The sequence below is a fragment of the Zonotrichia leucophrys genome, unplaced genomic scaffold, assembly GCF_028769735.1.
Source record: "Zonotrichia leucophrys gambelii isolate GWCS_2022_RI unplaced genomic scaffold, RI_Zleu_2.0 Scaffold_385_49044, whole genome shotgun sequence".
NCBI classification, from domain to species: Eukaryota; Metazoa; Chordata; class Aves; order Passeriformes; family Passerellidae; genus Zonotrichia; species Zonotrichia leucophrys.
In genome coordinates, this window is record NW_026992590.1 from 36,595 (window position 1) to 49,044 (window position 12,450).

A 12,450-nucleotide genomic window follows, 5' to 3' on the forward strand; every position below is an offset into this window, starting at 1 on the left:
GGACAGCAGCCAGGCAGAAAGGGACCTGGGGGCACTTATGGGCAGCAGGGTGGACATGAGCCAGCAGTGTGCCCAGGTGGGCAAGAAGGACAATGGCTCCTGGCCTGGATCAGGAATGGTGTGGCCAGCAGGAGCAGGGCTTCTGTGCCAGCACTGATCTGCCCCCAGCTCTGCACACAGGCATTGCTCCTGCAGCTCCAGAGCAGGGAACAAAACAAGGGTCTCTGGTGAAAACTTTGCTAGGAGATCCTTTAGTTCATTGAAAGCCACTGGAGCTCAGCTCCTCATTGACACAGTTTGGGGCCACAGCAAAGGTGAAAAGAAACAAAATGAGAAATGGCAAAAGGAATGGACTTTCTTTCTGGACAATACTGAAAGACTAAAACACGGGAAAATAAACTTCACAACTGTTGGGAATTTAGCTGCTAGAGAAAGGAAAATTACAAAGCTGTGGCTAATTCCAAGTCCTACACCTGTGTTGATAGCATGTCTTTTAGGCTTAGCTGTAGTATAATAACAAACAGTGAAAGAGACATGAGAAAAGAGAGATGTAACCCCTAAGGAATGAGGAAGAGTTCATGGCATAGTTTAACCAATAGATTGCTTAGCTTACAGAATATTCATAAGCTTATTACTCGCTGTATAAGTGTCTGATGCTCTCTTCAATAAACTGGAATTTGCTTATCACTCATATTGAGTGTCTGAGTCTCCCCTCACCGACAAATGGCTCAACCCCGACAAAGGCCATTTTCTGCGACACACAACCAAATCAACAGGAACAATCAAAGATTATTTTTATTACAAATGATTTGCACAAACAGGCCAGCTTTTTAATGTTTCTGAAAGCGTCCAGTAATCAGTCTCCCCACTGCAGCCTTGAGCTCCTGGTTCCTCAGGCTGTAGATGAGGGGGTTCAGGGCTGGAGGCACCACCGAGTACAGAACTGACACTGCCAGATCCAGGGATGGGGAAGAAATGGAGGGGGGCTTCAGGTAGGCAAAAAATGAGGTGCTGACAAACAGGGAGACCACAACCAGGTGAGGGAGGCAGGTGGAAAAAGCTTTGTGCCGTCCCTGCTCAGAGGGGATCCTCAGCACAGCCCTGAAGATCTGCACATAGGAGAAAACAATGAACACAAAACAACCAAATACTAAAGAGGCACCAACCACAATGACCCCAAGTTCCCTGAGGTTGGAGTGTGAGCAGGAGAGCTTGAGGATGTGTGGGATTTCACAGAAGAACTGGCCCAGGGAATTGCCATGGCACAGGGGCAGGGAAAATGTATTGGCTGTGTTCAGCAGAGCATTGAGAAAGCCACTGGCCCAGGCAGCTGCTGCCATGTGGGCACAAGCTCTGCTGCCCAGGAGGGTCCCGTAGTGCAGGGGTTTGCAGATGGACACGTAGCGGTCGTAGCACATGACAGTCAGGAGAGAAAACTCTGCTGACATGAAAAATACATACAGAAAGAGCTGAGCAGCACATCCTGTGTAGGAGATGGTCCTGGTGTCCCAGAGGGAATTGTGCATGGCTTTGGGGACAGTGGTGCAGATGGAGCCCAGGTCGCTGAGGGCCAGGTTGAGCAGGAAGAAGAACATGGGCGTGTGCAGGTGGTGGCCGCAGGCTACGGCGCTGATGATGAGGCCGTTGCCCAGGAGGGCAGCCAGGGAGATGCCCAGCAAGAGGCAGAAGTGCAGGAGCTGCAGCTGCCGTGTGTCTGCCAATGGCAGCAGGAGGAAGTGGCTGATGGAGCTGCTGTTGGACATTTCTTCGTTCTGGACATTTTGAGCTGTTCAAAGACAACTATTTGGACAAAGTACCTTGAGTCAATCTTATGCTATTTTCTTACACATGCACTCAAAATTGCTTCTCTTTCTTTGGGGAAATTTCATTTACCTTTTTTTTTTTTTTTTTTTTTTATTAGTGTAGGTTAGGGCCACTAAGTAACTGTGTTTTTAGAAGAGACAGAAGTCCTGTTCTTAGCATTGCTCTCAGTCTAAACACAGGGGAGCACAGAGGGAAAACAGGGCTCCCTGTGCCCCAGTTCACTCAGACCTGATGGAACCACACAGGCGCCCTATGCTCCTTTCATCTCCCTCTAGTACAGGATGTAAAATTTTAAAATGATATTTAAAAGAAACATGGCCTTTTTGAAGACTCCAGTTTCAAAATCAATCTCTCCAACTCTTCTCTATTTCCCTGTGCAGCTAGACAGGGAGGGACACCAAGGGTTGCTCTGGCTCTCTGCTGTCTGGAGTTGTGCCTACTGGGAACTGTTTCTCTCTATCCAAGCCTTGTTCCTGGAAGTGCTGCCAGAGCCCAGCCCAGCCCTGGGGGCTCAGCTCTGCCCTGCAGACCCCTCCCAGCACAGGGCACTGCCCAGGGGCATCTCCCTGGCACCAGGGCCTTAAGGGCAGGCCAGACAAACAGAGACGCTGCAAGCCAAGGTGCTGCTGCTGCTGGCTGTAGGGAGAGGAGGCTGAGGAGGCACTCTCTGAGGGAGATCTGAGGCACATCTGCTGATGCCCAGGCTGACAGTGCAGGAGTCTCAGTGACACGGGTAAAGCTGACAGCCCCTTTCCCTTCCCTCTAGGAGAAAGCTGAGAGCAGCCCTGACCATGCAGCACCATCTACACAACAGGAGGAATCTGCCCTGATGGGGGTGGCTCCTTCCACCTCCAACTTCTCCCCTGCAGCATCCATGGAGAGCTGCCAGGCAGGCTGAGAGCTGCCCCTGGCAGGTGGCACATGCCCTGGGCTGGCCAAGAGCCCTGGGCAGCCCTGGCTGCAGCCCCAGCTTCAGCCCCTGCAGCCGTCCCTGGCAGCAGGAGCCGTCCTGCCCTGTCCCTCTGATGGTGCCCAGGGCAGCCCCGCTCTGCAGCACATCCTCCTCCTCCTCCTGTGCCACAGAGAAACTGGGAGAGTCCTCCTGACACATCCCCCAGGCTGTGGGGTGTGCTGGCTTCAGGAGATCCCTCCAGGAGCACAGGGGAAGTCGCCCTGCCTCCACACACTCACCATGCACACGGCTGTGAAGATCTTTCCCCAGGTGAAGTCTCAGCTCAATGTCTTCCCAATCCTGATTGCCTTCAGCCTGTCTCTGCCTGGCTCCTGTCCCCTCAGTGCCTGCAGGCAGAGCCCTCAGCCCTGCTGGGCTGGGAGAGGAGCTGGCCCTGGGAAGAGCTGTTCCTTTAAAGCTCAGCAGCACAAACACAGAAAAAGGACATTAATGAGCCTCTCAGGGGTTTGGTGTTGTTTACATTAAACTCAGTCCCTGAGAGAGCGTTTTAAATAACTTTTCAAGAACTCAAAGTTAAATTGAAATTCGAAAGTTTCTAAAAGTTTAATAAGCACTCTCTGAGAAAGTGTCCCCAGGTTCCAGTTAGAGCAGAACACTGGAGGCAGTGATGACAGCTGGGGACAAGCAAGGCAAAGGTGTCTCTGGTGCTGAGCAAACCTGGATGTGTTTGAGGAATGCAAAGGGCCAAGGCCTGAGCCCCAGCCCCTGGCCAGGCAGATCCTGTCCCTCCCTCCTTGCTCAGGGCTCTTCCTGGGATGGGCACTGGCATGTGGGGATGTGCAATGCCAAGGGCAGGAGCATGGGGCGGCCCCTGTCAGGCTGCTGAGCAGGGACAAGGAGGCAATGAGGCCCCAGGCCTGCAAGGGTCACTTGTCTCCTGCTCCTGCCTCAGTGATTTCCTTTTTATGGAAAAGAATCCTCTCTCCTTCCCAGGCACCCATTGTGGGAAAACAGGACTCCCATAGTACTAACCAGTATGGTTAAGCAGAAGCCATTTATTGTTTACATAATGCACTTATTCATTCATTCTAACCCTACTGCATACACTGATCACGCTCTTCTTCATTGGTGCCTCTCTCTTGTCCTTGTGTTCTGCACACACTTCTCAGAGTATGTGACTGGTTACAGTTCAGGTGGTTCACAGCCCTCTGTTATTGAGTTCTTGCGGTCCTGGTATTTTGTTTCTCAGCCTTTCCTTTCTTCATTTAGCACAGTTTATGTCTTAGTAACCTTGATGAATTCCAGAGGGCTCTGATAAGAAAGACTACAAGCAATATGGCTGGTGCACAGTGTGGCCCAAGTTATTCAGATACATTGCTACAATTCCCCCTTCTTCTTCTTGCACCAGCCAAACCCTTTTCACTGTATTTTCTACCAAGCGGGTCACCAATTTCACTATGCGTGGAATAGCACAAAGCAATATAAAAATAACTACTAGTAATAACAAAGCTCCCTTTAAGATATCTTTCAATCATCCAGTTATTCCCCATTTCTCAAACCATTCATCCAAGTCCCAATCATTCATAGTCAATTTCTTCATGTTGTCTTCTAGTTGTTTGAGTTTCCTGTGAATGGAAGAGAGGTTCATAAAACACATTCCTTCATAATTCTCACACCTGTGCCCATGTGCTAACAGCAAAAAATCTATAGCAGCTCTATTTTGCAGTGTGCCATGTCTAATATTATCTAAATCAGTGAGCATTTGATTTAAAATAGCTGAACTTGTTTCCACTGCGGGAATCCACAAAATCAGAGGGTTTTGGGAAAGCTGCAAAAGGCAGGCCTCAGAGACAGCAGAACTGTGATTAGAGCTAAGCAGTAGCCATGAGATAGATCAGCAGAAAATTTTTTTTAAAAAGTAGAAAAGCAAGGACAAATAGAACAATTGTCTGCTGTCAAAAGAAGGGGACCAGGACACCAGTTGGTTCATCACAGGTCCCTCAGGTCTGGTCCGGTCCCGGTCCCTCAGGTCCTTCAGGTCCAGTTTATTGAAGAAAGTATCAAACACTTATACAGCAAATAATAAGTTTATGAATATTCTGTAAGCCAAGCAATCTATTGGTTAAACTATACCATCAACTCTTCCTCATTTCTTAGGGGTTACATCTCTCTTTTCTCATGTCTCTTTCACTGTTTGTTATCTTACCACAGCTAGGCCCCAAGGACACACTATCTTGCAGGTGCAGGACTTGGAATTAGCCACCGTTTTGTACTTTTCCAGTCCTTAGCCAGCCAAACTCCCAACAGATTTCCTTCTCCAGATGCTCTCTGGTCATTCAAGTGCTTCTCAACTGACTGGTTTCATGCTTTGAACTTCAGGGGGTTGTCTAGTCTTTTCAAAGTTCAAATAAATAACACATTAATCAACATCTTAATTGTGTTTATATCTATAAGAGAATTACATTTTCTTTTATCTTTGTCTAAATCTGTTCCTGTACAGAAATTCCTTGGGGATGGGGGACATGTCAGATGCTGCTGGGACATCCCAGAGAGTTGACGGAAGAGCTGTGATGGTTATTAAACTGTTTAAATGTTCCACCTCTGTTTTTTGGCAAGAAACCTTTCTGTGCCCCTGAGTGTCATCAGGTCCTGAGCCCAAAGGACACAAACCTGATGAGTTGTGGTTCCCACTGCAGGGGCTGCACTTGGACCTTGGCTCTGCACAGGAGAGCTCTTCATCCCCTTTCTCTCTTTTCTCCCTCTGAGCATGGAGGGAGCTCCTGACTTCAGCGTGTGACTCGTGTGTGCAAAGAGCAAATCTGGGCAGAATCGGGGCAGGGAGGGTTTGAGGGGTCCTTGGGATCTGTTCTGGGCACAGAAGGTGTTTTCCATTGCTCTGAGACTGTCTGCTCTGGAAAGTGGATTTAATATCCAGCAGAGGAATGACTTTTGCATTTGATGGAGCTGTGCTTCCCTTGCCTTTGTTGGCTGACAAGAAATGAACATCCCTCTGTGTCTCGGGCAGCTCCTTCTCCAAGGAAAGCAGGTGGGAGTTGGAGCCAAGGAGCTGAAAGCTGCAGGTGCAGCCTGGGCTGGAGGGAGCTCAGATTTGCACAAGGCTGCTCTGAGTGCCAGGGCTTGGGTGGGGGAAATGGTGGGGTGGGGGTAGGGACAGAGTCTGATTGATTGTCAGCCATGAAGGGTCTTGATTTTCATATCCATTCAAACTGCATGAGGAGGTACTTGGATTCAGTGTCAATTGGAGATGGCACATATCAATTTATGAACAGGGAAAAATCCTCAACAGGACTTAAAAAAATGTTTTCTGTCTTTTTAAATAGAATATATTCAGTTTGAATACGCTTCTGAAATCTGTCTAATTAACCACAGAAGATTTGAACATTTAAGTCAAATGATTGCCAGAGGCTTGACTTGCTCAGGTGTTCTCAATGTTAATGAGCCCTGGGACACTGAATTCCTGCACTGAAGAGCTGAAGGCTGAACAAGCCTCTGCAGCAGGAAAATTCAGCAGCAGCCTCCAAGGTGCTGAGGATGTCAGCAGCCCCCACTGAGGCCATCCCTGCCCAGAGACCGTGGGGGAATGGGCAGACAAGGAGAGCGTCCCTGGGGCTGGGGCAGCACAACTCAGAGGCACCAGCGGCTCCAGCTGGGCAATGGAGTGTGGAATGTGGCTGGGAAAGCCCTGCCTGGGCTGGGCCAAGCAGGACACACAAGCCCAGACTCCCATCCACTAAAAAACTCTCTCAATGAGGCATGTAAAAGGAATTAAAATTGTTTCTATACTTTGAGTTTATGTACTAGAGAAATACGAACAACAGATTCTCAGGAGCTCAAAACAACCAAACAGCCTTGACTGGCAACTTTAGAAAATCAGAGAAACTTCAGCAAAAGTATTAATATGACATTCAGTCAACAATGATTCTCAAAGCATTGACTTGGCCCATTCAACCTCACAGACTCTAAGTCTTCTCAATTTTAAGTTAATCAAAATTGGCAAGAGGACATATATAGAACAAGTAGACACAGAAAGAGAGAAAAATAATATTTAGAGAAGTGCACACACAGCTACCAGCTCCTGGATTCCAGTGGTGTTCAGATAGAAATTTCAAGAGGAGGTAGTGCCAAGATGTGTGCTTGCCTTTTGGTCAGCTCGCAATACCCCTGGATCTCCATGGGCCCTTCCCCCAGGTGGGACTTGGGCCCATTTGGTCCCTCAGGAGCTGGGCTGGGGCTGCAGAGATGGCTGTGGAGCATTGCCTGTGCTGTGCCAGGGACTGGCAGCCACTGCTGGGCTGGGATGGAGATTCTGGGGGGGATTGGGGTTCCAGGGCAGTGCTGGGTTTACAGGGCAGGGCGAGGATGGACCTGCTTCTTCCTCCCCCACACACAAAATGTTTCCAGCCAACAATCTCCTCCAGTCTCTCACAACAGGGAATACTGGAGGTGGAAATCACAATTCAGGTCGTGTGCACTTGGCTGAGAAGGGCAGCTCTTTTCTATAGGAAAGAAAGCACACAGCCCCAGTATTTGGAAGGCAGGTGAGAGCCTCACTAGGGCAAGGCCAGCCAGACTTGTCAGGAATGGCAGATTCTGTCTGGGAGCAGTCTTTGGATTTAAGGAAATTTGGAGGTGGAATTCCAGTCTCAGCCATGGGCACTGTGAGAAGCCAGACAGTTCTTTTCCATAGGAAGGAAAGCACACAGGCTTTCCACAATGCCGCATGACTCCTCTATTCCATGAGCCCTGCAATGTCACAATGGACCTTTGGACCCTGGAGTTTGCAGCGTCACAATGGTCTCCTTTGGCTCCAAAGTGTAACAATGGACCATTGATGACAGGAGGCCCCTCTGTGTCACCCTGGAGCTTTGATTCCATGCAGCCCTGCAGTGTCACAATGAACCCTTGGTTCAATGAGGTTCTAAAATGTCACCATGGCCCCTTGGTGCCATGCATCCCTGCAGTGTCACAATGGTCTCCATTGGTTGCCCAGTGTCACAATGGACCACTGATGACACGAGGCCCAGCAATGTCACAGTGCTCTCCATGATTCCATGAGGCCCCACAGTGTCACAATGGTCCCTTGGTTCCATGGGCCCTGTGCTGCTGCATTCCCCCCTCCCCTTCTCAGGCCACCCTGCCAGCTGAGAAATGCTCCTTGGGGTCTCTTGTCGGCCTTGGCCAACAGCCCCTGGGCTCAGCTCCTCTGCAGCTCATCACAAACACTGTCTGCTCCAGCCACTGCTGCTGCCCAACCAGCTCCTGGTTCCTTTAGCAGCAGCCCTGGGAACTGTTTTTGTTCCCTCAGTGGCACAACATCCCTGTTCTCACCCTGCCAAAGAAAGCTGTTGGTGCCAAGTGCAGCCAGGATGAACCATTGCTGGGACTGGAGCCCCTCTCTTGGGGCCCTGCCAACAGCGCTCCAAAAGGAGCCCTTGGAGCTCTCCTGGGCCAGCGACTCCCTCTGAGTGGGGCCTCTCCCAGCCGGGAACTCTCCCGTTTGCTGCACTCGGGAATCCCCAACCACAACGGAGCCTGGGCCAATCCTCCCACTCTTCCAGGCTAAGACCTTTGCCCACTGGGGAGATGCCAAAGGATCCACAGGGAGCATTGCCTGCCCTCAGGGGAATTGCTCACAGGTGCCTTGCACTGACTCTTGGTGTCTGTGTGCACACAGGAGTGCCTGTGCTGGGGAAATGTGGCAGAAATGCTGCTCTCTGAAGGGTTTGAGTGCCTTGGATAGATGAGCCAGTCAGGCCTGTACGTTAGGTTAAGTCACAAGGTTTAAGCAAAGTTAAATGCTGCTTAGAGTTCTTCTTTTGCTAAGTTGTTATGTTTATTATAAGTTAAGTTAAATATTAAGTGTTATTCCTGTATTAAATTGCTAAGTCATAGGTTATAAGTAAGGTTAAATACTGTTAAGCTCTGTTCTTTTCTAAGTTGTGAAGTTGAAGGTATCCGTTAAGGTTAAGGTATCAGTTAAGTCCTGTTAAGTTTGAGCTCTGTTAACATTTTTGGACGTATTCCTTTTATCCTTGCCCTCACTGTCCTTGCGTCTCACACACACAGGGACAGTTCTCAGCTCATTTTTGGTTTGGTTGCCTGGATTCTGTTTGGTTTTGTTGTTACTTTGTTTCCTTGCTGTGCCTGAAGTGTCCACTCAGGAGAAAAGTGACTCTTGCCAATGAACTTTGTGGTTCCAATCCCTTAATATTAAATCTGGTTTTTGTTGCTCCCTTGCTGGGGATTTTTTCAGTGCTCTCAAGGCCTTGTTCGTAACAGGGTGAAGGAGCCCTGGCCCAGGCTCTGGCCCTGGGGGACACAGGGACACTGCCGGGGCGTCCCTGTCCCCCTGTGCCACCCCCAGGGCCCCGGCCCCCTGTCCCAGTGTCAGGCTCTGAGGTCGATCTCGTGGAACATCCTCTGGGGGAGGCTGCAGGGCCGGGGGTGGGGTGACCCGGGGGGACAGGGGACCCCACTGTGCACGAGCAGGGTTGGACTGCTCTGGGGGGAACTGTGAGGGGGGCCGGGGCAGAGTGACCTCCCTAGTGACCTCACACAGCCCCTGTGATGTCACACAGCCCCTGTGATGTCACACAGCCCCTGTGATATCACACAGGCATCTGTGATGTCACACAGCCCCTGTGACGTCACAGCACATGCTGGGATGTCACGAATCCCTCTTGTGATGTCACAGAGCCAATGCTGGCATATCACTCTGTGATGTCACACACCTGCCCCCTGGGATGTCTCAGAAGACATTGTGATGTCACAAACTCACCCAGTGATGTCACTGCATGTTCTCTGATGTCACAGACCATTCTGTGATGTTACTCAGACACCCAGTGATACCACAACCCACTCTCTGATGCCACAACGCCACCCTCCATGATGGCAGAGTCTGCTCTATGGCGTCACATCCTTCTCTATCATGTCCACGCCATCTCTGTGATGTCACAATCCCCTCAGTGATGTCACACAATCATCTCTGTGATGTCATACTGCCACTCTGTAATGACACCACACACATTTTGACCACACAGCCTGCTATATGATGTCATACAGGCATGCCATGATGTCACAGCCTGCTCTGTGATGTCCCACAGTCCCCTCTATGATGGTGTAGCTGCTCAATGACCTCACACAACAAACTCTGTGATGTCATTGCCCAATCTGTGACCTCACACAACACAGTCTGTGCTGTCACACAGCCCCTTGCTGACATCACAGCTGCTCTGTGCCTCTATGACACAGCTCCTTCTGGGACATGCCACAGCCCCTGCCAGTGCTGAGCCCCTGTGAGCTCTGTCTGTGCCCTGCTGGTGTCCCTGAGGGGCCCTGGCAGTGCCCCAGCCGTGCTGGGCTGTGCACAGGAGCTGCTCCTGGCCAGAGCTGTCTCTCTGCAGCGCTGCCCTTGCCAGGAACTGCCTCTGGGCCAGGAGCCCGGCCCAGCTCAGCAGCACAGACACAGCACAGGGACTTTAATGACCCTCTGGGGCTTTGGTGCTCTTTGCATCAGACTCAGTCCCTCAGAGTGGGCTCAAAGAACTTCTCAAGAGCTCAAAATCAGATTCCAAGTCCAAAATTTCCGTAACTCTTAATGGGTCTCACTGAGGAACAGGACTGAGAAAGTCCCTGGGTTCCAGGGAGAGCAGAACACTGGAGGTGGTGATAGCAGCTGGGAACAAGCAAGGCAAGGGTGTCTCTGGTGCTGAGCACACCTGGATGTGTGTCAGGAATGCAAAGGGCCAGGACCTGAGCCCCAGCCCCTGGCCAGGCAGATCCTGTCCCTCCCTCCTTGCTCAGGGCTCTTCCCGGGATGGCACTGGCATGTGGGGATGGGCAATGCCAAGGACAGGAGCATGGGACGGCCCCTCCCAGGCTGCTGAGCAGGACAAGGAGGCAGTGAGGCCCCAGGCCTGCAAGGGTCACTTGTCTCCTCTCCTGCCTCAGGCCCAGGCCCAGCAGCTGTGGCCAAAGTGCTGCCCAAGTTGACTCTGGCAGGGCTGTCTTGCAGCTGCTGCCCATCCCTGTGCCCTGTGCAGCCCAGGCTGTCCCACGGTGTCCCTGCCCTGCGCCTCTGTCCCTGCAGGCTGTCGGCATCCCCCGGCTGCCCCACCTGGCTGGGCCCTTCCTTTGCTGACAGCTCTGCCTCCTGCTTGCCACACAAAGCCTTGGGCTGCTCCAGGCTCCTTCTAGGGGATGTGTTGCAGAGGAATTCCTCTCTCCTCATGTCCAGTCTGGACCTCTCCAGCTGCCCTTATGCTGCATTCCGACGCAGCGAGGGGCACAACAACTCCCTCAGGCCCTGGAGTCTCAGACCTCATGCAGCCACTGTTGACCAGCAGGGAGAGGAAGACAACAGGATGGGTTCTTCTTTACCAAAACCCAGAACCCTTTACTCTGCCAGGGACCAAGGTAAGAAACGAGGGGTTAGGGTCATGGGTTTTATATGATGGGGTATGTTGCAGACATTTTTTCATAGAAATCCTTTCTTCGGGATTTGTTCATCTTCTGGGAAGCTGAGGCCCCAGAAGAAGAATGTAAACAATTGTTATTGGCTGGTGTGGAATGCAACAGGTGCAGCGGTGATTGGTCTTCTGTGAGTGTTTGGATTTGCTGACCACTCACAGGAGAGTTGGTCCTTGCTTTCTGCTGGACAGAACTTTATTATTCAATCTTTTCTATGCTATTCTTAGCTTAGCAGCCTCTGCAACTTCTCTCTTTATTCCTTTTAGTATAGTAATAATGTATTATATATCATATATCAATAAATCCAGCCTTCTGATCATGAACCAAGATTCTCGTCTGTCGCAGAGAAATGAAGGCCTTTGCCGGGGATGAGCCATTTGTCGGTGAGGGGAGACTCAGACACTCAATATGAGTGATAAGCAAATTCCAGTTTATTGAAAAGAGCATCAGACACTTATACAGCGAGTAATAAGCTTATGAATATTCTGTAAGCTAAGCAATCTATTGGTTTTAAAAAATCCATCCATCTTCCTCATTCCTTAGGGGTTACTTTTTTTTTCCTGTCTCTTTCACTGTTTGTTATCTTACCACACTAGCCAAGGCCTGCTATCTTGCAAGGCCGGATTTGGGAAATTTCCCTGGTTTTGTACTTTTCTATTCTCTAGCAGCTAAATTCCCAACATCTTCCCTGTTTTTTATTTTTTAAAAAATAAAAAGGTCTATGGGCTAGCTGTCACACTCTGCAACACAAAAATAGGCAATTCTAATAACTAAACAGTATTTTCAGCTAGTAAGGTTTCTCTTTTACAAGGGATCTAAGCTAGGGAAACAAACCAAAAAGGCTATCACTAATTACAAAACATGCTATACACTAAATATAAAAAAAAGAATTCTATGTGCTATAAAGCTCAAACAAAACTTAAGTGTGCTAATATAATTCATAAAAATAAGCTAAAGAAAGCTTACTTTCTACTCTTAAACAGCAGATATATTTTAAAAAAAACAGCTTACCACAAAAGCTTTTTTGAAATTGTCTCTCTAAAGTTACAACAACACTTTCACACAGGTCATAAAAAACGCTATCATAAAAACAAAATCCATCAAAAATCACTCAAACTCAAAAATATTTAGACTTTAAAAAAACTTTAAAAAATTTAAACTTAAAAAAATTAACATTTCTTAAGCTTTAAATTTTAAAAAAAATCAGCTGATTTTAAAAATTT

At 49.4% G+C, this 12,450-nt stretch overlaps 1 protein-coding gene across 1 annotated transcript; it reads right to left on the bottom strand.

Moving 5' to 3' along the window:
* Positions 1-830: 830 nt before the first annotated feature.
* LOC135441632 (olfactory receptor 14A16-like) lies at positions 831-1,763 on the bottom strand. The gene has a single exon (XM_064701188.1). It carries the CDS (start codon positions 1,761-1,763, stop codon positions 831-833), a length of 933 nt encoding a protein of 310 aa, XP_064557258.1.
* Between the last annotated feature and the right edge of the window lie 10,687 nt (positions 1,764-12,450).

Excerpts from the sequence above, each read along its gene's own strand:
- LOC135441632 (XM_064701188.1), bottom strand. The coding sequence starts at position 1,763 with ATGTCCAACAGCAGCTCCATCAGCCACTTCCTCCTGCTGCCATTGGCA.